The sequence below is a fragment of the Cataglyphis hispanica genome, chromosome 19 (assembly GCF_021464435.1).
Source record: "Cataglyphis hispanica isolate Lineage 1 chromosome 19, ULB_Chis1_1.0, whole genome shotgun sequence".
Lineage (NCBI taxonomy): Eukaryota > Metazoa > Arthropoda > Insecta > Hymenoptera > Formicidae > Cataglyphis > Cataglyphis hispanica.
In genome coordinates this window covers 410,417-434,232 of record NC_065972.1, presented here as the reverse complement: position 1 = coordinate 434,232, position 23,816 = coordinate 410,417, and the positions used below count along the sequence as shown (strand labels likewise).

At 35.8% G+C, this 23,816-nt stretch overlaps 6 protein-coding genes across 14 annotated transcripts; 3 read left to right on the top strand and 3 right to left on the bottom strand.

The window, feature by feature from the left end:
* Positions 1-770: 770 nt before the first annotated feature.
* LOC126856597 (peptidyl-prolyl cis-trans isomerase sig-7) lies at positions 771-3,092 on the bottom strand. Its single transcript, XM_050605243.1, has 4 exons — positions 2,883-3,092; positions 2,190-2,680; positions 1,699-1,940; positions 771-1,607 (listed from the first exon to the last, which is right to left on the bottom strand). Exons 1-4 carry the CDS (start codon positions 2,950-2,952, stop codon positions 923-925), a joined length of 1,488 nt encoding a protein of 495 aa, XP_050461200.1. The 5' UTR covers positions 2,953-3,092; the 3' UTR covers positions 771-922.
* On the top strand, positions 2,690-9,787 carry LOC126856601 (pyrimidine-specific ribonucleoside hydrolase RihA-like). Of its 5 annotated transcripts, XM_050605254.1 has the most exons (10): positions 5,654-5,802; positions 5,939-6,107; positions 6,599-6,837; positions 6,965-7,180; positions 7,457-7,616; positions 7,695-7,828; positions 7,972-8,159; positions 8,415-8,620; positions 8,935-9,144; positions 9,206-9,787. In XM_050605254.1, exons 2-10 carry the CDS (start codon positions 6,057-6,059, stop codon positions 9,497-9,499), a joined length of 1,698 nt encoding a protein of 565 aa, XP_050461211.1. In that variant the 5' UTR covers positions 5,654-5,802; positions 5,939-6,056; the 3' UTR covers positions 9,500-9,787. The 5 variants fall into 5 exon arrangements, with proteins under 5 accessions (XP_050461210.1, XP_050461206.1, XP_050461207.1 ...); XM_050605253.1 differs by lacking the exons at positions 6,599-6,837; positions 6,965-7,180; positions 7,457-7,616; ... (3 more) ...; positions 8,935-9,144; positions 9,206-9,787 and adding exons at positions 2,690-2,705; positions 4,258-4,495; positions 4,709-4,892; positions 4,970-5,086; positions 5,166-5,302 and having other exon boundaries at positions 5,475-5,802; positions 5,939-6,316; XM_050605249.1 differs by lacking the exons at positions 6,599-6,837; positions 6,965-7,180; positions 7,457-7,616; ... (3 more) ...; positions 8,935-9,144; positions 9,206-9,787 and adding exons at positions 3,246-3,489; positions 4,258-4,495; positions 4,709-4,892; positions 4,970-5,086; positions 5,166-5,302 and having other exon boundaries at positions 5,475-5,802; positions 5,939-6,316.
* LOC126856599 (uncharacterized) lies at positions 9,550-17,539 on the bottom strand. Of its 3 annotated transcripts, XM_050605247.1 has the most exons (5): positions 17,351-17,539; positions 17,161-17,245; positions 15,753-16,330; positions 15,280-15,629; positions 11,409-11,556 (listed from the first exon to the last, which is right to left on the bottom strand). In XM_050605247.1, exons 1-4 carry the CDS (start codon positions 17,468-17,470, stop codon positions 15,285-15,287), a joined length of 1,128 nt encoding a protein of 375 aa, XP_050461204.1. In that variant the 5' UTR covers positions 17,471-17,539; the 3' UTR covers positions 11,409-11,556; positions 15,280-15,284. The 3 variants fall into 3 exon arrangements, with proteins under 3 accessions (XP_050461205.1, XP_050461204.1, XP_050461203.1); XM_050605248.1 differs by lacking the exons at positions 15,753-16,330; positions 17,161-17,245; positions 17,351-17,539 and adding exons at positions 9,550-10,300; positions 10,706-11,197 and having other exon boundaries at positions 11,330-11,556; positions 15,280-15,427; XM_050605246.1 differs by lacking the exon at positions 11,409-11,556 and having other exon boundaries at positions 15,087-15,629.
* On the top strand, positions 12,274-15,248 carry LOC126856605 (ninjurin-A-like). The gene is made up of 3 exons (XM_050605258.1): positions 12,274-12,686; positions 13,235-13,442; positions 13,988-15,248. Exon 3 carries the CDS (start codon positions 14,031-14,033, stop codon positions 14,682-14,684), a length of 654 nt encoding a protein of 217 aa, XP_050461215.1. The 5' UTR covers positions 12,274-12,686; positions 13,235-13,442; positions 13,988-14,030; the 3' UTR covers positions 14,685-15,248.
* A 115-nt stretch (positions 17,540-17,654) lies between the features above and the next one.
* Positions 17,655-22,110, top strand: LOC126856602 (uncharacterized). Its single transcript, XM_050605255.1, has 6 exons — positions 17,655-18,091; positions 19,781-20,045; positions 20,265-20,476; positions 20,769-20,828; positions 21,188-21,291; positions 21,381-22,110. The coding sequence occupies exons 1-6, from the start codon at positions 18,038-18,040 to the stop codon at positions 21,640-21,642; spliced, it is 957 nt and encodes a 318-aa protein (XP_050461212.1). The 5' UTR covers positions 17,655-18,037; the 3' UTR covers positions 21,643-22,110.
* LOC126856608 (CDC42 small effector protein homolog) lies at positions 21,679-23,392 on the bottom strand. Of its 3 annotated transcripts, none has more exons than XM_050605262.1 (3): positions 23,096-23,392; positions 22,705-23,010; positions 21,679-22,518 (listed from the first exon to the last, which is right to left on the bottom strand). In XM_050605262.1, exons 2-3 carry the CDS (start codon positions 22,963-22,965, stop codon positions 22,510-22,512), a joined length of 270 nt encoding a protein of 89 aa, XP_050461219.1. In that variant the 5' UTR covers positions 22,966-23,010; positions 23,096-23,392; the 3' UTR covers positions 21,679-22,509. The 3 variants fall into 3 exon arrangements, with proteins under 3 accessions (XP_050461219.1, XP_050461221.1, XP_050461218.1); XM_050605264.1 differs by having other exon boundaries at positions 22,705-22,967; XM_050605261.1 differs by having other exon boundaries at positions 22,705-23,034; positions 23,096-23,390.
* Between the last annotated feature and the right edge of the window lie 424 nt (positions 23,393-23,816).

Genomic DNA, 23,816 nt, shown 5'->3' with positions numbered 1-23,816 from the left:
CGTCAGTATACCTTTTATATGCAAAAGAATACCAAATGCGACATCACCAAAGAAAGAAAAAACGTTTAGTACGGGCTGCGTAGCTATATTATCTACGTGTCCACGTATAAAAACAAATATATATATATATATATATCGTTCCTATATTTCCACATGCGAGGTGGAGCGAGATTTCCGGAAGAGTGCGATTTTTGTGAGAAACGATACTCCTTCTCGAATCTACGGCGATGCTCGAGCAGTATCTTGCCGCTGGATCCCCCTCTCCTCTTTGCTCTCTATTTTTGATACAGCCGTTTGCGACAAGCTGTGCAATTTCATCGCAAAATTATGGGAGACTTCGCGTCTTATTTAACGAACGAAGTCCGTGGTTTCGATAGCTTTACTTATTACTGCACTGGTACCAGTAGAATCCGTAGAACTCACGTGGCCTTATGAAAATCGACTCCATCGTTCGGAGAGATTTACGAGAAAGAAAGCGGATCCGTCGATCGATAGCTTCATGTCTTGATCGACATAGATAAGTGCTTTCAAATGTTTTGTACTCGAAATAATGCTGGCAATTTTATTTGATGTAAAAAAGGTTTGAATTACAACCCCTTTTGCAAAGCTACGTCAGTGTCCATTTTGGTGATGCGACAGAAAAGATTGGCACCTACATACCTTTAGATATCTGTTCATTTCCGACAATGAAACCTATCAACGTGTCTCTATATATGTTTATATAAAAATCGCGTTTGTAGTCATTTAGAGATAATTTAATTCGCAAGAGATATCGTTTTGCCTTTATTAAATTTTTCTCTAATTGAATTCAAATTGTTTCCATACCAACGTTTTCGCATTATTCGAAATAACGAAATATATATTTTTTTTTTATTTTTTAGGTGTATTAAATTCTTAAAACTTCTTCAACTTCATTCGTTCTTCACCGTTTTCTTTTGTGTTTATGCGATTTGTATCTCGTATCGTCCTCTTCTTCCGTGACCCTCTTTCTCTCGCTATCACGATGCCGACGTTCCCTATCATTATACTCGTCCCTTTTACTCCTTCTTTCCGATCTCTCTTCGCTATGGTCTCTTCTCCAATCGTTGCTTTCGTCTCTCTTATTTCTTCTTTCCGATCTGTCTTCGCTGTGACTTTTCTTTCGATCCTCCTTGTCCCTATCCCGCCGTTCCTCTTTCCTTCTTCTACCTCTTCGTTCATTTTCGTATCTATCATGCGATTTGTCTTCCTTTCTCCTATCTTTATCTTCTTTCCTGCGCTCGTATTTTCTATGATTTTTGTGCGAGCTTTCCTTTCTCCTTTCATCTTCTCTATTTTTACCGTTATCATAATTTCTCTCGCTCGATATCTCGGATTTTTTTGAAGACGAATAGTTCTCGTCGCGTTTCTTAGTCTTGTCATCTTCATCGAAATATCGGATACCTTTACCCTTGCCTCGCCAGCGCATCTTGGCAACCGATTGCGAAAAATCCACATGTATCCTTCGATCATCGATCAGGACATTGTCCATTTTAAAATATGCATCTTCACAGCTCTTGCGATCCGCAAATTCAATGAATGCATACTGCAAGGAATCTCCCGTCTGATGGTCTCTTATAACTTCGCAACTATGTGTAAAAGAGTCAACAAATTATACTAATTAATTCACAACATGAAAGATATAACGATTTATAATAGACAATTAAGAAAATGAAATACCCGACAATCTTGCCAAAACGACTGAAGATAATTTCGAGATCGTCATCGGTCGTGACGGGATTTAATTTACACACAAACAGGACGTTCTCTGGCGGGGCAATGTCTGCATCCGGTATATCACCCACAATCTCTAATATTGTGGCCCTTGCTTTCGCTTCCTTGATTTTTTGAATTTCTGTCATTTCTTCCATGGTCATACCGCCCGTATCGTCGATTGCTTCATCCGCTCCAATTCTATCGCTCTACAGATATAAATGATAAATATACAAAAATATTAATAACAAGAAATGACCAACACATTTTTTTTTTAAACAATAAAAATACCGAAACTTATTCAGAATAAATAAAATTACATATAAACTAGGGAGAGATACAGAGAAAATTGTCTGTAAACTTATTTATATAAAATATGAAGATACATAATGCAAGCATTATTAATGAAAATTAACAAGAATGCGATAAAAGCTTGTCATTTCTGAGATGTGATATACCATTAGAGCTTCTTTTGTCGGCTCTGGGCTTCTGTCGGGAATTACGAGTCCCACAGGATCGTCGAACGGATCCTCCAAGATGACAGTGTGAGATATTCTTATATCCTGATAAGGTCTTTGATCCCCGTCACAGATGGCCTCATTAAATTTGAGAATAATTTCCAATCCCTCCGTTATTTCTCCAAACACGCAATGCTCGTTATCTAAAGATTGGAGCTCCGATCCTAGCGTGATGAAGAATTGGGAACCCAGCATGTTGTTGCCACAATTCACCATAGATAACAAACCTATTCTGTTATGCTTGATCTTTGGCATACGTTCGGCTTCATAATAACGTGCCTTCTCGCCCAATACAATTCCATATATACTCTCTCCACCTTTCCCAGTACCAGTAGGATCTCCAGTTTGCGCAATAAAATTGGTCTGCACCGAGTGAAAAAGGTTCCAATTGTAGTATTTGAGCTTACACAACTTTAGGAAGTTCCGCGTAGCTGTAAAGAAACAAAGCGATTATATGTAATATATATATTTTCTATATATTGTATATATAAGATTATATGTGTGGTGTGTGTGTGTGTGTACATTTTTTTTATTTACAATTAATTTCGAAAATATTGTCTAATTTATAAATTAATGATAAATATGTGAAATATAGATTTTCTCTATCGTATAGTGAACAAAATTTACTCGTACTTTGAGGACGCTCGTCAATATACAGGTCTACCGTGAAATCTCCTATAGTGGTTTCTATCACCACCGCCATATTTTTTATCAAATTTCGTTCAGTCAATAATCTGTTATATATATAAATATTTTATTACAGAAAAACTATCCGTTATTTTAAAAAGAAACTGTTGTCGATCTTTGCGAAATTCGATTAGATTATGTATTTGGCTTTTGGCTTGATTAAATATTAGTTCGCATAGAAATGTATAGAGGTCGCTATTTCAGATTAAACCATAAACATATAAAATACATAGATGGGGTATTAGCCGTTCGCATTTGTTCGGTTTGTTGTTTTGTGCTTTTTTCCTTTTTCGTTTTTTTTTTTCTTGTCTTTTTCTCCAATTTTTAAATATATATAATTATCTCATTTTATTCCGTTCCAAGCTCAATTCAAAACAACAAACCTAATATTGGTCAATATTTGTGAGAATACATATATTTTTTTGAAAACAAACACATATCAGTCTTCGTCGTTTATTTCAATCCAAGCTATGTTTTTTTCGTCTCTTTGTAAGAATCTCTCTTTGAAGCAAATTGCAAGGATACCGAGATTAAGAAATTTTCAAGAAACAAGGTTAGTCATTGTGAAAATTGAAATTCTTTTTTCTTGCATTGCGAAAATACTTTTCGGATCATGCAAATTCTAGCGATTCTTATTTATAGATTCCATATATTTACGTATTCATGTTTGACTCTGTTTTATAGTGCAAAAAATTACAATTATGATTATTGGATTATATCCTCTATTGTGTGTGTGTGTGTGTGTGTGTGTGTGTGTGTGTGTGTGTGTGTGTGTGTGTGTGTGTAACAAAATATTACAATTATAAAATATTATATATTTTTGTAATATTATATTTGTATATAATATGTATATATATATATATTATATATTATATATATGTAACATGTATGTAATATATATGTATGTAATATATTATAAAAATAATATATTATAAAAATATTACAATTATAAAATACTACAATTATCCAAACTCGAATTAAATTGACGCGCATGTGTGCGCAAGCGCATCCAATTCAAAATTGTCAGCAGCGTCGTCATTGGATATTCTCTCGGCATATAAAAACGCGCGAGTACAAAGTACAATTAATTTTGAGATTCGCTAGGCGATCGTTGAAATCGGCAGAATGTGCGTACATCCATAAGCTTCTCTAAATAAATAAAAATGAATCGACAAAGTCACAGATTACAGGCCGCGTTATCGCATATATATAGTTGCTCTTATCTGCGCTTATCTGTATAAGTACGTCATGTATAAATACATCTCACGAATTATATTCTAATCTTTCTCTCGGTCTCTTTTAACGTTATCTGCGTTTTCAGAATAAAGATGTTACCGGTAAAATCCGTGATAGATATGCATAAAGTGAAAGCTCCGAAGAACATCATCGTAGATTGCGATGCCGGTTTAGACGACGCTGTAGCTTTGATTATTCTCTTGGCAGGTCATGTTAATAATAAAATCAAAGTTAAAGCCGTAACTTGTGTTAATGGGAATACCAAAGTAGATAATGTAGTGAAAAATGTATTCAGAACGCTGGATGTGTGTAAATGTCAGGAAGTAAGTTAAGCAAATTTTAATTTTTTTTGCTGTACATTTTTAAATCATTTATCGTAATTTAGATCAATTAGTTAAGAACAAATGACATATATAAAATTTGTACAAAAAATATATGTTTTGATATATGTTTACATTAATTAATTAATATTAATTATATCAACTATATGGAGTTTTATGAAGAATTGAAAACTGCATTTAAGATTATTTTCATAGATTCCAGTTTATCGAGGCGCCTACTCATCTTTACTGAATACTCTAAATGCCAAGGAAACAGCATCCGAGGAATATCATGGATCCGATGGATTTGGAGATGTTTACACTGATCAGCCAGATATAGGTAGACTGCAGAAGGAACATGCTGTGTGCGCTCTGCACAGAATTACATCAGAGGATCCTGGTAATATGTCTTATAGTTATACAATATGCAATATTATTTCAATGCATTTTACTTATCAATTCTATGTTTTAATTAAGGTAACGTCTCGGTGGTCTGCTTGGGTCCCTTGACAAACATAGCAATAGCTATAAAAATGTATCCAGATTTTGTGAATAATGTAAAGGAGTTTTTTGTAATGGGAGGAAATTCAACTGGTAATTTTAATAATTATTTGAATTATTGTGTTTAATAGGATAAACATTCTTCTTAGTCCTGTTTAAAAAATGTTTTAAGGATTGGGTAACATAACTTCGCAGGCAGAATTTAATTTCTACGCAGATCCGGAGAGCGCGCACATTGTACTCGATAGCAATACCAAGCCACTATGGTTGTTGCCATGGGAGACTTGTTTAAAGTCCCAAATTACACATGTATGTACAACTTTATTGGTAATTACTGAGTTAACGAAAAATTACTGTGTTGAATAATTATTATATTGTGTTGTAATAATATAACAGTATTAATTAATAACATTAATTACCATTATTGATTATTGTCAGATTTTATTAATATGGAACAATACTACTGAAAATAATCTTTCAGGACTGGCGAAGGGATGTACTAGGCAAGATACATACACCCTGTGTGCTCATGTTGAACAAAATCGAGGATGGCAGACGCGCCCAAGCCAAGAAACATTTTAGTTATTATATAATGTGCGACGCTTTCTTAGCCGGTATCATCATGATACCTGATATGGCTAAGGAAGTTGTTTTATGGCACGCGGATGTCGAATTGGGTGGCAACAGAACCCGGGGTCAAGTTGTCCTTGATCATATGTTATTAAATAAACCAAATATAAATCTGATAAACGATTTTGATTCAGAGATGTTTAAGGAGATATTGATGAATGCTGTGTGTACAATACAGGGTGATTATTATTTCACCTAAAAATATTTTATCAGCGACTATAAAGACAAATAGTATAGAAATACATGAAAATAATTTTTCTACATAGCATCTAAAATATTTCCATATTTAAATGTCATTTTTTTGTGGATTTACAGAGATTAAATATAGTGTGATAGAGTGATTATATGAAAAAGCAGAACGGAAAGGAGAAAAAGGATCTGGTTGAAAGAAGATTAGAGAATTTATTTTCAAGATTACATTTTTAAAGAAATAATGGATTTAATGGCTTTTGTGCCCTATTCTATGACAGCGCCAACTGTCCAGGTATGTAACCATCACTTAGGATACACCAGAAGACAAAATTACTTTCTGTTTTTATACTTATTCAATGATATTTAATTAGGCATATATATAATTTGGTAGAAAGTTCGTTAAATATAAAAAAATGTATGTGTATTTTTATTTTATAATATATATATAATATTTGAAAAAGCACTAAAATTTTTAAAATATATTTTTAAAACATTTTTAAACATTGTGTCATTTAAAAATCCCTTATATAATAATAAAGATATAATAAATACAATAAAATTGTTTATATTTTTGTTTATATGAAATGAAACGAATAATTTAACATAATGCAAATAATTCCTCCTAATGTTGCAATAGCTTGCAATAGCTTTGAAATGCCGAATTTAAACAAAAACAGTAATATTTCTCAATAAGCTTTAAAGCGTTCTATTGGAATACACTTATTATTTTTATAATATTGCTCAGAATAAAGATAATAATAAAGTGAGCGATAATAACTACAGCATGAGCCCAACGTGGAACATGTTTGCGAGGAGTTGCCGAAAGAAGATCCATTGATGAGAATGATACCCGGGTACTCCCCTTGGGCCAGGATACGTCGTTGGTTCCTCGGAACGCGAATAACATCGCAGCTGCACCCATTCACGCGATGGTGCCTGAAAAGTACTCAGGCGATTGATTACGAGATCAGTCATCACCTCAAGTCCCATCCCTATATGATCCATCCTTTCAGTTCCTTCAGGTCAGTTACAAACTTTCGTTTCTGCACGAAAAATCGAAAATTCAATCAAGAAATTGAAATAAGAATCTATTCTTTTATCTTGAAATAAAATTCAGCTTACATTGAATAAAGTTTCCTATATATATAGAATATTTTGGGAGTCTGTCATAACTTTGTTCATCATAGCTGTTCTGCTTATCACACCGGTTTTCCTCACGTTCTATTTTGACGAATGCGCGAAATGGTACATGTACAACCACGCGATTGACATTATCCTCATGTGCGACATAATAATCAAATTTTTCACTGGTCACTACGATTCTCGTACGAAACTGGTGATTCTAGATCCGAGGATCGTAGCGAGGTACGTGAAAACGGTGTAGTCTTGAGTCTATGTAATAGAGAAATTTATTTTTCTCAAATTATTCTGAATCGATATTTAAAGAAAAGAATGGAGATTATGTGATTACATGTAACAATTTTTTCTTCAAATTATCTTAAGAAAATTATATCTATAAATACTAGGGATTTCTCCAGGAATGTTTTACTGAGTATACATTTAAAAAAAAATATAAATTTAAGGATTTGCAAAAATGAATGATTTTCCATTTTTTTTTTTCAATACTAACGATCATCGTAGAAAGTATCTACGGGGTTTCTTCATCGTGGACACGTTATCCATATTACCGTTGGAGTTTATCATCGTGCTCACCGACTCAATGTGGTACCTGACCTCGTTGAATTTGCTGAAAATATTGAGGATACGAACTGTCATCGTTTATTCACGCAAACTCTATTACGTCAGGATGATATATCTTCATCGTTATCTGACAGAATCGATTCTATTCACATAATTAAACAGATCATTAAAATTCCAGGTATACCGAATTAATTTTCATCTGTTCAAAATAGCGGAGATAGGTGTCTTTATCGTCGTGGGCGTGCACTGGGCTGCCTGTATGGAGTATTATCTACCATTGATGGTCGACAAGATAGCCGGACAGCAAGATCTGTTAAGTAATCGATAGAATATTTTTATCGATCATATTCCTACGAAAAATTTAAATTCGCTAAATCGCTCTTCTCTTTTCTTTCTGCCAATAAAAATATAAAAATATTGAACCAAGAGTGTAATGAGAAAGGGATTAATTGTAGATCTTGGATACGATCGCCTTATATGGAAAAGAGAGAAATGAAATATCAGATTTATCTGGCGTGCATTAATCGAGCCATCATCGCCCTAATTGGAGCTGCGCAGTACTTGGATGTTAGCGCACCAGAAGACATTATATACAATTTAATCTTGTCTATCTTTGGGTTTCTCGGATTCGTGTATCTGCTGGGTAATAATTTGATAATTTTTAATAAATTAATTAAAAAGATTAATTTTGACAAGGTCAATTATTAAATTAAAAATTTACAATAAAAATATTTTAATTCAAATTATTAATTAAGAAAAAGAATTAAAGATACACATATACTAGGATGCTGCATTATTTCTCGAAATTTCTCGAAATTATTTCTATTTAAATTTATTCGAACTATTTCTAAAATCAAATACACTAATCGATACATTCTTCTCTAATCGAATCGCGCAGCACGAATGATGCAATTGATGTCGACGTTTCATTCAATCAACAAGAGACATTTGAAATTAATCCAGCAGTTGCAACAGTACATGAAGCACAAAGAATTGTCGCATTCTTTGCAGCGACGATTGCTGATCTATTATAATTATCGCAATAAAAAGGGATTCGAGAGAGATAAGATAATTATTAACCATGTATCGCCTTACTTGCGAGAGGTACAGCTTTGAATAGAAAGTCGGAATTGCTTTATATATATTTTTTGAGAAGCGCGAAATATTATCACATTCAAACTATAATCTCTTCAAGATAGTTCCATTGCGCGACCGGAAATTTCTTTGAAGTTATTAGAAGAAATTGTTGCAAACATTTTTTCGATTCCGCCATAACAACTTGATAACAGCGCAATAATATAATATTGTCAGTCTGAAATTTTCTAAATCGTCCTGTAGAAGCGAAAACATATATTGTAAAGATTCTGAAAATAAAAATATCTTCTTTCTTATGTAAAATTAATCTCCTCGTTTTTCAGAAACTTCTTTTGCACAATTATATACGATTGCTGAATAATGTAAGGCTGTTTGGACACCTGCCGCAGATAGTGATAAGGAAATTGATCGGAGCCGTGTACTCCGAGATTTTCATGCCGAACGATGCGTTGGTTAAAGCCGGAACACGTGGTGATGCCTTGTACTTTATTTCTTCCGGCACCGTGGCCGTTTACAACAACATTGGGAAGGAGGTGAGACGAACGTAAAGAAATAGATTCTTATTTCTTGAATTTCTTGCTTCACTTGCGCTAGATCTATCACATGGAGGACGGCGCATACTTTGGCGAGTTGGCCCTAGTGATTGAGGACGAGCATTGGATCGCCAGCGTCATCGCCATCGAGAACTGCGAAATCTACATCCTGTCACGCTCCGATTTTCAATACGCCTTGGCGCCCTATCGCGATCTCCTGGCCCATCTCCAGAATGTCGCTCTCGCACGACTGGAGCAAATGCCGCTGCTTAAGAAGGCCCACGATGCATCGCCATTGTTCAGAAATATCAACAGCATAAAGGCCAAGAAGAGGGACGATATAATACCCGACTAATAAGATAAGTTTCCTCTTTTTACTTGTCATACTATCTGATTTCAAAATAATTTTCAGTATCTTATTCATCTCATTTTTATTGTTTTTCATATTAGTTATATTTTACGTTTATAGTTTATTACTAATTATAACAACGTTTTATTATGCCAGAAAATGGCTAATGGCAGTTAATTATTTGTTTAACGATATATCGAAACAATTCAACGGAATTATTGAACTCTCATCGTTATTGTAACAAATTAACAATCAACAATAAACAAACTGATAAGCAACTGTTTCTTATAAGAATCATAATTGTATCTCAAAAAATCAACATTCGAAGGATCAATTCGACAACAAGTCAGAACTCTTCTCTAGATTTCTTCCGTTTCGATCAAAAGCGGCGAGTCTTTCGTTTCTGCGGATTTCTGTAGGACTGCTGATACACGGACATGAGTCGCCAATGCTCGGGATAATCGGCATCCCGGCAGCCGCTCACTACGCTGAACGGCGGCGCCAGAGTGTCAATGCAGAAGGCGCGTCTAGCGAACGGGGTCCTTGGCCGCGGCACCGTCACCCTCGTAGGTGGTAATCCATTCCTACGCGCCCCGTCATTGCCCGTCATCGTTCGGCATCTCTGCTCGAGACCGATTGCAACTCCCACCGCGGATCTGATCAGTCTTGGGTCCTCTCGGTTCTTCCTCCGCTCGGATTCCGCTTCTGACTTGCCGCCCTGGCACGCGGCACACTTGCGCTCGGTGATGCGCGGCACGGAACTCGATCGCGCCGACTTCCTGCTTCGGGGAAGTTTATCACGGGGTTCTGCAATCAAATTTATTGTTAATATATATATATATATATATATATATATATATATATATGTATATGTATATGCAATTTATATAAATATATTTTTATTTGATATACATATAAAAAAAATACAAATTATATTAATAAATTTAGTACCAATGTGTAATTGTAATTGTATAATTGTAAAGATAAAAGAAATAATTAATAATTATCCAACATATATATATATATATATATTTTTTTAATATAGTACAATAATTTATTTTTTTTATATGAAATTATATATATAATAGAGAAATATATATAATACCAAAAAAATACAGCGCTAATCACAATTAAAATAATTGAATATTTAAAAAAAATTCAATTAAATCACTGCATAATCGATTTGTATGTACTGTGTCTCTAATTCCTTACCGTTGCAGGAGCAATCACAGCAACAATGATTTTTCGGATTCTTCTTCTGCGCCTCCTGCTGTCTCGCACTAGAGTAATGTTCACTCTTTCCTTCGTTGCGGATTAGGAGCTCAGGGTTCTTCGGTGCTGGTGTGTGCTGGATCAGGGCGAAAATCGCCGGCGCCATGCCACCTTCGGAGCCATCGATATGCGTCGGTCTGCGCGGCTCGTATACTGGATCCATTGGCGTTTCCCAACAAATCGCTAGGTCCATCCTAGTCTTTGGCTTCTTACAGCCGAGTGCGGGCCCGAACAGATGGTCCTCTGTCTCCAATGTCGCAACAGCAACGTCATTTCGATCCTGATACTCGGCGTCTCGTTCGCAATCGGAACAAGAGTGATATCCTTTCTTGAAGATGGAGTCATCTACTCGGTCCGGGAGTGGCTGATGCTGCAAGTTTTCCGCGTGCAATCTCTTCGCCAGAGCAAATTTGTCGGCACAGGAGGCGATTTCTGGAACGAAAGAAGATTCTTTAGTATAATATTACTACTCTGCGAGAGAGAGAAAAAAATTGCAAGTTGGTATATTTGATTATTAAAATTTTGGATATCGCTAGGATAAAAGAGAAACTGTTTTAATCTCACCATGCTGTTTCGCTTCTTCAAAAATTCTTCGAGATTTGAGACATCCAGGCGCGTATTTTCTCGGACTAGAAGGTGTTTTCGACTTTTCCGTGATGCGTTCGAATCGACAAGTCTTGTGAAGATCGTCATTGCTCCGCTGGACAATCGATTTACCGCAGCAACGAGAGCAACATTCGCACGATTCCATACTCTTGCCGATCGATTCTTCTTTACCGCTCGCTCCTCACCTGGGGATTACATAACGAATGTGCGATTCAACGAACAGTCGACAGGGACAGAAGCATTGTTTCCGAAACACGTTTTTCCAGAGCGAGAGAAACTTAATGGAAACCATCGCCGTTTATTCTCCATTTTTGCAAAATATTAGAGGACCATCATATAAGAATCCCGGAAACCTCACTCCCACTCTCGCCGGTTTCCCTGGCGACATAATAATTCGATAACAAGCTAGCTTATATTATAAGAATCGAGGAATACTGTAAAATTAAAGATCAAAAAAATCGATCTGACTTTACATTTTCCTCTTTAATATATTAATACTTTAAAGTTCTGAAAATATCGTAATTTTAACGATTTTGTATTTTTCAGAAATAAAATGAATTTGGGAGCTTTTCGAAACTATCGACTTAAAGTAGTGTTATAGACGCCATTGCACTCAACTATTTATATTTCATACATGTTTGCCTATTATTATCTTAAAATTGGGATTCGTGAATAAATTACAAACGATGTTCTCTCCGAAGTGCAATTCTGGATTCAATCAAAGGAAAGCCGCAATGAAATTAGGGGATTTTACTGCGAGTCCATACCGCGAACAATTCAAGATCTTTTTTTCTCGTTCTGGGTCACGCGCGAAATCGCGTGTGTCACGTAAGCGCAACGTAAGCGAAAAGTTGGAAAATACACGTTTCCTCAACGCGTCTTGAAATTACATACTTCCAGATCGGAAGACGAGATACAAATGTTAATTCAAAATATCATAAATATTACAAATATTATTATCACGCGACGCGTAAATTTGCAAAAGGAGAAAAACTGAAACATTCTTATTGCACCGATTAAAATCAGAAAGCGGGAAAAAGATCAACATCAATCAATGCATTTGTATTTATAGCACTTTCATGGATCACTGCCAGTCTCCCTCCAGTTTCGCTAAAAGACCTTGATGCGCGGACAATCTACTATTAGACCTCGATTGAAACATGTGGATAGAACACGCGACAGTCGTAAAGTTATACCCGCTTAATTCCTTTTCTGGTTTCTGTTGTTCGCTTCCACTGTTGTTAATAAAATATTCGCGAAGTATTAGTGGAAAATAGAATAAACAGTTAGTGCAGCGATCGAACGAGAAGCGTGTGTATGTCTGTTTCATTAAAAATTCATCCCGAGTTCGTTAATAGTCAATTCTTTTCGTGTATAATGAGTCAATTAGATAATCTAAATCTGTCTCAGACTATCCAAAATGTTTTATAGAAGAAGCTATATTAAAAAAATTGTTATTAAATTCTAATAAATTTATGTTTGTATTTATACTTGATAGATTTCTTATAGCGCACTGAAATCATATTATTCAATACTTAACATAGTTTTCTGCATATTAAATTTTTATTTATAGAGAAATTTTATCTTTAAAGGCAGAATTCTCCGAATAATTAATTATAAATAAATTTTTAATACATCTTTTATAGTAATGCAGCAATAAATTAAAACATCGAATCTTTCAGGATCGTATGTTATATAAAGATTTGTCCGCTCGTCGTTTAATTAGTTAATATCGCAAATTATCGTAGAAAAATCTTGAGAACCCAGATACAGTAACACGGAAAAATAATCGCGAGTTTTAATAACTCATCGAGACGAGCGTGTGTTCTTTTAATTGCGTTAATGATCACATGTTGTTCACAGCGGTTCAGGGAAAATACGCGGCCATGGTACGTTCCCGCTATAATATTATAGTAGTAGATCGTGACGCGAGGATGAATGAATCAGTCATGTCGCATGGAGGCAAGATCAGTAGACCACAGTACGTCACGCGTACCGGACAGTCCGTATCGTGAATCGTTCCTCGAAGGATAAAAGAACGCTCTGAGATCACTTAGTGATTTAATTTACGGTGAGTGAATAAAGAAAAAGTAAATTAAATAAAATATAAAGTTGCAATTTAAGCGTTTGAAGTGCTGATGGTATAAAAAATAGGGTGCGTGATGATATTTTATTGTGTTCTGTAAAATGAAAGTGCAAGCGCAAAACAGCTACACACAAAGAGATTTTAAGAGTATGAATGAAATTTTTATATATATTATATTTTTATATATTTATATAAAACAAATATATTATAAACATATAATATATATATATATATATATATATATATATATATATATATATATATTGTATTATAAATAATACATATTATTAGCATATATTTTTTGGATTTATATAAAAGACGCGAGTGAAATAGTTTTGTACGACAACAAGTTTTGATAAACGGTAGCAAATGTCAGAATGTAATAGTGCGATATGTGAAATTTTTAATCATCTTGAGGTGTTTGCGGTTTTCCGGTTGCGATAACGAAAAAAAAACATGTTCTCGAATATAGAATAACACTTTCGCGTACGAAATAATATGGGTGGAACATAAAATACGTTTCTTCACAGGTATTCTTCAACTGGCGTGAATTTAATTTAGTTTTCTGGCGGCATGGATAGCAAAACGAAGACTGATGGTGACGAGATAATGTATCTGGATGAAATGCACGATGAGTCAGTGAAGCCGTTGACATCCAACAATATGGAGGCAATCCCGTCCGTGTTTTCGCGCGCTGGTTTTACCACTGAAACTGAAGATCTCGCGAACAACCCGCAAGATGCAACGCGAAGACCTTCAATTTCCAGAACAGCGATCGATTTTGAAGGGAACAACAACCCAGTGATCGGCTTCGATGGTAGAAACGGACCGGACCCCTCATCGGCCTGGTCCATCCCACCAAACATACAGCTTTCTACTCCTGACGTAAACGTCTATCAGCACAAAAAGACTCTCGCCCAAGGTATGATGGACTTGGCGTTGCTGTCCGCCAACGCGAATCAGATGCGTTACGTTCTCCAGACGGACGGCCGACATCCCTACTTTTACCCGTCGCTCACCATGATCAGCATGAGTCTGTTTCTGCAGATCGCCGTGGGTATCGGCCTTATCTGGAATAGCGTCTACAACGTCAAAGAGCACGAGCAGATGTGCAAGGCCAATAAGGCCAACAATTGGACGGTCGTCGGTATTTTCCTCGTCACGATACTCAACGTTTTTATTTCGTCGTTTGGTGTCGTCGACCAGATAAACATTGTTTCAACATAGTCCGTTCTTTTCTTTTCTATCTTTTACTTTTACTGCTCTCTTTATTGACGATACGCAATCGCCATACATAAAATGCGTATGTGTTATATTTAAACATTAGATCCATAATGTGCGTTATTTTTTTTACAAGATATTAGCAAAAATTTAATTTAAAATCTAAATTTTAACAAAAAATTGTTTTTTTTTTATTATTATTATTTATTTACTATGTATATTAATTATCTGATACAATAATTGAAAATAGCAATTTTTTATTGCAGCAATATTGAATTAGTAGTAATGTCAAAAGCGAAAAATCATACGAATCTCTTTTTTTTCTTAAATATTTCTTTTTGTCGTCGAAAATGACAAATATTTTGGCGCGTCATGTTAGAACATTTTGCACATATTGTTTATACCTCATTATAAATTACATTCATTTATTTACGTAACATTGAATACATAAACGATTTATTCACGTAGGTAATTTAACAAACTACATCTTTTGATTAATTTTAAATGTGATAATTTATAGAATTTTTATACTGTATAGTAATAAGTAATAAATCTTCTTTTAAATGTATATATATGCATTTTTAATAGAAGAAAATAATACCTCGATTAGACGCGAATGGTGGATGGTATCAGCTTCAGCATTTTTTCTAACTCGTCAGTCAGCCGTTTCCTATTCCGTTGGAGATCTTCCTCCTCGGACTTCTGGCGCTCGTTCAAATGGTCCAACCAGTTCTGTGCCTCGATATCATCACATTGATTTCTGTGCATGCGAGACGGGCAATCCAAGGCCTTGTTTCGGAATTTGCTGTCGACCACCGTCGCGGATGTAAGAATTCGGAGTTTCTCGCTAATCACCTGACGCAACAGCGAGCTAAAAATGGCGAGTTCCTGCGAATCGATCTCTCTCGGATTCGTCTCCGCGGATTTTCTGTGCTCCTGAATCACTCTAACCTGTAATGCACGTCGTCATTTTATTGCCAGAAATATTTCTGTTAATAAAGAGAAGAGAGTTCTCCTATTTGTAGATTGAAAAAAAAAGTCGAGAGAATCCAATGCAAGCAGCTTGCGACTCACCATCCAGTCGAAGAACACATGTCGCTTCCGCAACCACTTGGCGCGCGTGTCCAGCAAAATCCCGGCGTTGCGGAATTCCAATCGTCGAGTCTTGTCACTGGAACTCCCGTCGTCAACATCGCTCGTCGTCGCGAGGCGTTTCATCAACGCGGATTCACATACGCTCAAATGCGGCAGACCGCTTACGTCGATACTCGCAGCGTGTACCTTGGACACTAAGTTCCCTCGTTCACGCGTCAATTCGCCGATCTCCCGCAGATTCAGATTCACCTTGGCGTTCAGATGCAAAATACCGTCAAGTAGAGTATTCGTCAATTGATCGTCTGATCGTACGATTCGTGTACGAGAAATTTCTGCGTTAACTTCCGGCGGATCCACGCGTGAACATTCGGCGCCCAGGACGCCACCGGCCAGCTTCGCTCGAAGGGCGATGGTCAGGACGTTCTGCGTTCCTAGCAGCCAAGCTAAAGCTATCAATAAGTCCCTGTTGCGATCGCTCTTGTTTCGTGATAGACTATAAAATTCTATTGCTGGATACTGCAGGAACGCGAGGTGCAACCTTATCGCCGTCAGCGTATCTAGAAATACAATCGACGCACAAGATAATTAGAATACGAAGTAAAATATCGTTCCCATAAGGCAATTAAATGGATCCGAAACTTATGTTAGCTATTTCAAAAGTTTGCTGATATCACATTTATATATTTGTCTTTTTTCTCATATATTTCTATACGTTTTTCCTTTATGCAGCGTAGTTATTATCCTATTTTTTATTTTTATATTGTTTTATGTAATCTTTCTTTCATATCTATACTTTTTTATTATAAGAATTTAAAAAAATAGGATAACTTTTTAACATTGTGTAAAATTTTTATTTAAACAAATAGACAAATAAATGTAACGTTTGTATAAAGTTTTATTTTTATACTTGTATAAAGATAAACATATCTTCTTTTTTATTATCGGGCGCGCACGATTTATATTTGGAAGGCCGTTATATTATTGTTCCTTAGTTTCAATATCTTTGCAATTTTTCTTGATTTTATCATTAAAAACATATACCTTTAAATTTCACCTAAAAACAATATATATTGCTTAACAAAACAGTTATTTGTCTATTTGTTTAAATCATATTTTATATAAGTATAGTACATCTGCAATTTGAATAAAAATTTTCACGATGTTGAAATAAAAAGTATTCCCTATTTTTCGATTCACCATGCTTTTCTTAAGGAGAACGTCGCTACATATAATTATTTGCAGAAAGTTTTAAATAAAAGCAGACTAATTTTCCTAATCGCGGAATTCTATAATAATTATCTGTATTGATCATATAGACTTTGAATCTACAAAAAAAAATACAATTTTCATAAATCAGAGATTGAAATGAAAATCGATTGAAACGAACCATAATTCCGGAAATCTATATCGCCTCGCTTTTCTCTCGCTGCGTGATAGCTCAGAATATACAGCGTGTTTCGCAGCGCCTTGGCCTGTCACAAAACACATGTGCGTGACATATTTGTCAAAGAGGTTAGGTTAGGTTAGAGTTAAATTAAACAGGTTACTCGAATCTGATATCTGATCCACACACTTACAACATGCTCGTCTGGAACATTAGATTTGGCCAATCTCAAATGCTCGGATGTCAAAGCTACATTTATTAACGAATTGATATACTTGCACAACGCTGATAACGCATCCTTTATATCTGACATGTTGTTTACAAACACAAAAGTAGCGCGAGAGTGAGCTTGGCTAGCTCCCGCTAACCGACCCGAATCGTTTTTCTATACCTGTTTGTTTCAGCCCTGCATTCTCTCCTTTCACGCTTCTTAAGTGAAACTTGGATGACCAAGTATTAAACTCTGCGAAGAGATAATAAAACGAAAAAAAAAAAGAAAATAAAGACTTCAATCCTACACACTGGCACTTGTAGCATATGCTTTCCCTCCCACGTAAGCAGGGGATCCCCTATGCGTCGCTAATAGACGAGAGAGGGGGGGATGGAGGAGGAACAGAATGGAATATTCAGGCCCATATATGCCTGCATCACGGTCAGCGGACCCCTCACTCCGTCGATCCGTCGTGCCGGAAACAAGATTCTCTCTCTCTCTCTCTCTCTCTCTTTCTTGTCGTCTATTCGTGACGAAGGCGTACTTCAAATTGTCGGAATTGCGTGATTGATCAGTGGAACGCGAACGTTCGCGCGTCGATCGTCTCGCTGAGCGAATCGTGATTTGTGGAAATTTACCAATCTATCTGTTGCAAGAGATCGCGCTAAAATGACATCGAGTGTTCCTTGGACGAGGTGGAGGATGTACCTGGCGCTCGTCCTGGTGAGGATTTGTTTTTGAATTTTTAATTGTCGATCGATTCTTTAGCAAAGGCGTTGGATAAACGCATACAAGTCCTTCTCAGGAATCAGTTCGTCGATCTTTTACATTTTTATGTGTGTGTGTCATGTTTCTTGATTCTCTTTTTTATCGTCGAAAACTTGAGGCACATAAGTTTATACACGTGTTTAGATTCTTATACATGTGTTTAGATTCGGTTGGAAGATGTATAAACTCGTTCGTGATAAGTCGCTGATAAAGATTATGTACGATAGGATCGCATTACCTCGCCCTCCCATGGATAATATTTTACAATCATATCTCCATATATTATTTGAGTCTTAATATCTTCGCAGAAAACATGCCAATCTTTTATCTTTAAGAAACTGAAAACACCGATAGATACTTCCAGCAATGAAAATATTTATTAAAGACAATTCAGAAAGAAAAATTCATATACATATAATCATATATAAACATATATTAAATATATGTTCATGTTTTTTTTTCTCTTGCATAATCTCTATCCACATGTATATGAAAAATAATAAAAAGAATAATTTAAAAATTATTTTTCAATTAGTCTTTTAATTTTGTTCAAAAAGTATGGAAATTTTATACATAATTATATATATTTATAATTGATTATATATAAATGTTTGTTTTATATATAAATGTTTTTTTCCGGGAAAGATGCTGGAAGTAGCCGTGTTTAGTCGTCTATATCTTGGAAACTCTTTCTTGTGTTTGTTTCTATTGTAGATTCTTCTTTTTCTCTCTTCTCATCTCACGCTTTTATGCATTTTCTTATACAGTTATAACTTATTTCATATTAATTAATTTTAAACGGTCGTAAAGATCTCTTCGTGTACTACTAATTAACTAATTATTGAAACATCACGGTTCGGAAGTGCTGAGCGCGCGGTAATACAAATGCCAGGTGGAGAAGGAAGAGAAAAAGAGCGACTAATAAAACGATGACAGGCAAGGAATACCTGGAAATCGCGACGCACGCGATTCGCTTCGCTGCCGTGAGGAAGCGCGAATCTAAATTATATCATGTGAGATACCCCGTCCACGCATGTACATCGTAAAACTATGTTGCACGCCTTTTTCCGATGAGTTTGCCGGCTAAAAATATATATATAATTATAGAGACACAATTACAATTACAATAATATAATTTTTGCCGCGAATCTCGCAATCACGTGTGTATAAAGATAAAATAAATAGCATATAATGCATAGCATGAATTTTAGGATTTTGACAGAATCTGTCGCCTTTTTGAGATATATAATGTAGATATTTATTATAATTTTAAAGGTCTCGATTCTTAGCAGCCTTATATGAAGAGCAGAACTAAATCTAAAAAATTATTTATCTCAGATACACGCGTTTATTCGCCGTAGTAATTCTATCGCGTTATATAATTGCTTTTGCTTGCAACAGGACTCGGGCAAGTATAAAAATAAAATGATTTATCTCTCTCTCTTATCGCTCGTCCGTTCTCTCGCACAAACGCGAGAGCCAAACAAGAACCATTCAAATTCATCCGCGATAGCACCGATCTCTCATCAGCGTCATCAGCTTCTTGGAAAGTGACTTATTTTTAAAGAAGGAAACCCGCGCAAGAGAACGAATCTAATTAACTCCCGTTCCCGACAATTTCTATATTTTACCTTTTCCGCTCAGGTATGTCAGACAGCGCGACGAATCGAAGGTCATCCTCGCGCTTTCACGACGACGTTGCAAGAAGACGACAGCAGAAGTTCCTCGACGTCAATCTCGAAATTAATCGAGGGTGCATATGCGAGACAGGAATTACTACGACCGGAACAATGGTCGCAGCAGACTAACGATCATTTAGTGACCAGATCATTGGAGCGAGATACCTCGAGACAGTCGGAGTATCTGAACGACGGAATCTCTACGTCTGGAGAGAGGAGATTGTTGAAAGGTATTTTTCATCGTTACGCATGGCGTAATTCGGCGAAATGATTGATCCTTTTTCCGGTGATTCTTGTCCAATACTTAATCTGAAGAAAATAAAAACTTTTATTGCCGGTTTGTGAATTTCTTTTTCTAAATTCTGTTTTTTCTATGAAAAAATGTATGCGAAGTAAAAACTCGCTTATTTTCGTATCCATAATCTTTAAAATATGTTATTCTTTTGCAGTGGCGAGCACAGACACATCGACGCGTCCGGATGCAGATGAGAAAATCATTTTCCCATCAGACGGCAGAATCTCATCGATACCGACATTGGCGCCGGCATCGGCCTGCCACAAGAGTATATTCTGCGAGAATGTCCCCGATTACCCCAGGCAACTGGTGAACGCAGCGATATCGCGAAACGCCAGTCTCAGGTTCCTGGAAAGCATCGATCCGGTTAATAATTTAATTTTTAAGTGTGTGTGTATGTGTGTGTTATGTAAAGATAAAGGACAGCGAAACAGATATAATTTTAATCTTCGATATTTGAGACTTGCGAAAAAAAAATAATATAAAAATATTTTGCCACCGAGAACAACCTCGGTGAAGGACAACCTATATGAAGGACAATCTATTTAAGTATATATTTAAGTATTGTATTTAGATCGTATACACAAATAGCGATTGTTTTCGCATGTCTTCAACATCGAGATTTAAACGCGACATTATATCGATTTTGATCTTTTAGATGCCCGACATCGAACAAAGAATAGATACGACAGACGAAGTGCCGCTTTGCCGGTATAGTGTAAGTAAAGAAATATCTGCAATTAGATCCGCAAATCAAACTGAGACTTCAATAAAATCGAATGTTTATTTCAAGTCAGATTTTTATATACACATTTTAAGATGAGATGTGTGAACAAACAGAATTATTCATAATTATCATTTTCCATAAAAATGCAAAACTACAAAAATACAATGTGTAAAATACACGTAAAACATGTGTTTTATATGTAATTGAATATTTTCGGCTCATTTGTATGCCCTTAAATTTTTCTGATTTTCCTCTTCTCGTTTTATACGTTTATTATATAATAAATGTCAGAATTATTCATTAAATATTTGAATAACATTTAATCGCAAAATCTTGCGCTCGGTTCACAGGAACAAGTGGTATATCCGCAGACCGCGCAAAACAAGGAAAAACAGTGGCTGTTCATCGTAAATCAAGATAACTTGAAGCAGGGAATACGCATCGAGGTTTGCTTGTAGGCGTTGCGATTCCATTCAAAGAGAAATTAAGTAGAACAGCATATGGATTATCCGGCGTGTCCGTAACGAATCTCCGATTTCGCAGGAACGATGGTCAGGAGTGCAACATGATTCAGGGATTCGCTGAGGGTTACAAGACCAGCTGTAAGCAGAAGTACATTTACCGAGAATTGGCGGCAGTGAGGAGCAACGGTAACATCATCAAGGATCAATTCCGCTTTCCGTCGAGCTGTTGCTGTCACGTCAAATTCATCGGCGATCCCACCGTCAGGATAGGGCTGGGATTAGATCAGCGTTCCTTCAATCAAACCACTGCGACCGTACCGAAAACGCGATGGAGGCAATGAAGTGTAGTAGTCTGGGAGGAAGAAATCATGAAGTGATGCTTGTTGAAGTGTATTTTATTGCGATGTTTTTTTTCTTTTTTTTTTACTAATAAAAAAATCATGTATTTTGAAATATGTATCGAAGATCATGTTTCTGACAAAGTGACGACACATCGAAAGAATCGTTGCATTACCCAAGACTTCCACCAGCTTTTGAGAATCGGTGATGTTAATTAACAGAGGCAGAAGTATCTATTCTACAAATCTCTATTCTACAAGAGATGCAATTTTTATATAAATATCGTAAATGCTCTTCTATATTCTTAAACGCGAACATTATTCGATAATAAGATAAGAAATGTGAAATGCAGAATTATATTCATGTGTGTGTGATATTTTGTGATATGATTACTTATACATTAGTACACAAAATAATGTCGTATTTTATAAATCTTACGAGTAATCTTACAAATAAAAACGATCTCTATACGTTCTTGTAATAACATATTTTTTTCACATTAAGTGTCAGATCGCTGACAAAGGCACAATTTATAAAATATTCGAAGTTTGTAAATACATTTCATATAGATATAAAAACGTATAAATAATTACCTGCAATACGAATAATTTTTTCTGACATTTGTATATTCAGAATGTGGAAGTCAAAGATTTGTCCAATGTATATAAATCTGTCTTAATCCTCTAAGCAAAATACAGTACAAATGTAATTTTGTGCATACAAAAGAAATGCACTCGTTGTCTATTTGACGAGTAAGGAACATGGATATTAAAAGATCAGTCGTTGTTTTGCCATGTTGTAAGTGTCTCTCACTCTCTGTCTATTATATTAAATATTCTCCGCTGCATCTGTGACATTAGTTACTCTTCTTAGCAGGTCTGTAACAAAAAGAATAAGCGGTTTATATCCAATGAAATCTATAACGTGCTACAACGCATAGAAAATACAATGTTTTTCCACAACAGGAAAAAAAGTAGGATTCACAGAAACGTGACTTTAGAGAAGAATTTCGGGCTGGAAAGAAATTAAAGATAAGTCAATGAAGAGGAAGAGTTGAAACATACCTTGGCGCCGAAATCGCCGTTGTAGCCACCCTTCCTCTGCATTTGCGCCTGGAGATCGGCCAACTGGGCAATCGACATGTCGATGTCGCCGCTGCTGATGTGCGCCGTGTGCCGGAAGTTTGTGGGCACGCCGATCATACTTCGGTCTATCCTGAGTCTCTGATGCGGTCTACCATTATTCCGTCTGCCAGTGTTTCTCGTTGCCTGTGGCGTCAGGCAGCACGTGAAACATTGCACCCAGAGCTCGCTGTTGCCGGCCATGTCTACGGTATTCTCGTAAATGTTTCGTAATCCTTGAAGTCGAGACTTAATTTGCGATAAGAGGATAACCTTAAAGTTGATCCGTTGGATAAACAATATCAGCTGATTAAGGTGATTTGGTGACAATTACCTCGATATCCTCTTTTTCTCTTTGTCGAGGAAGCAATCAGACGCGCGTTTCCCAGGAGTCAATGATCGGGGGATGTCGCGTGATCAGCGATGTACAAGGTTAAGTTTGCGACGCGAAGATTACGATCCTTTATTAAGGATATCGCGACCTTTTGTCGGCGTCCCGATGTCAACGGCTGATGAGTCGAGTAAAATAAACATTTCCGTGAAACGCACGGCTCGTAGCAGCGAAGGACATCGTCCCCTGCGAGCGTAAACACGATGACAGGATGGATGACGGGAATATGTATTCGGCGGAAACAAAGGTAAATCAAGGCAAGTCTCCCGCGATGTTGACGCGGCGCTCTCTGTCACGCGTTTAAAATTGTACAGTTCCTGCAAAAAGTGACTGAATGGAAAATATTTATATTGTTCGGATAAAAATAATGTATATATAAATAGATAAATAACTAATTTTTAATTCATTGATATATTTTTATAGTTTATTTATGTCTGTTATTATTTCCTCAATAAAGTTAAATTTTTGATTTTTTAAAAAAACGGACAAAAAATATATCAATATTTCATCAGAAACTATAAAAATAACTTATCATTTTTCAAAAATTAAGAAATTATTAAATTAAATTTAGATTAAGTAGGGCTTAATTTTCGAAAGTTCTTTTTTCCCTTATAACTCGAAACCTACAAATGTTGAAAATTGAATTTTTATAAAGGAAAAATCA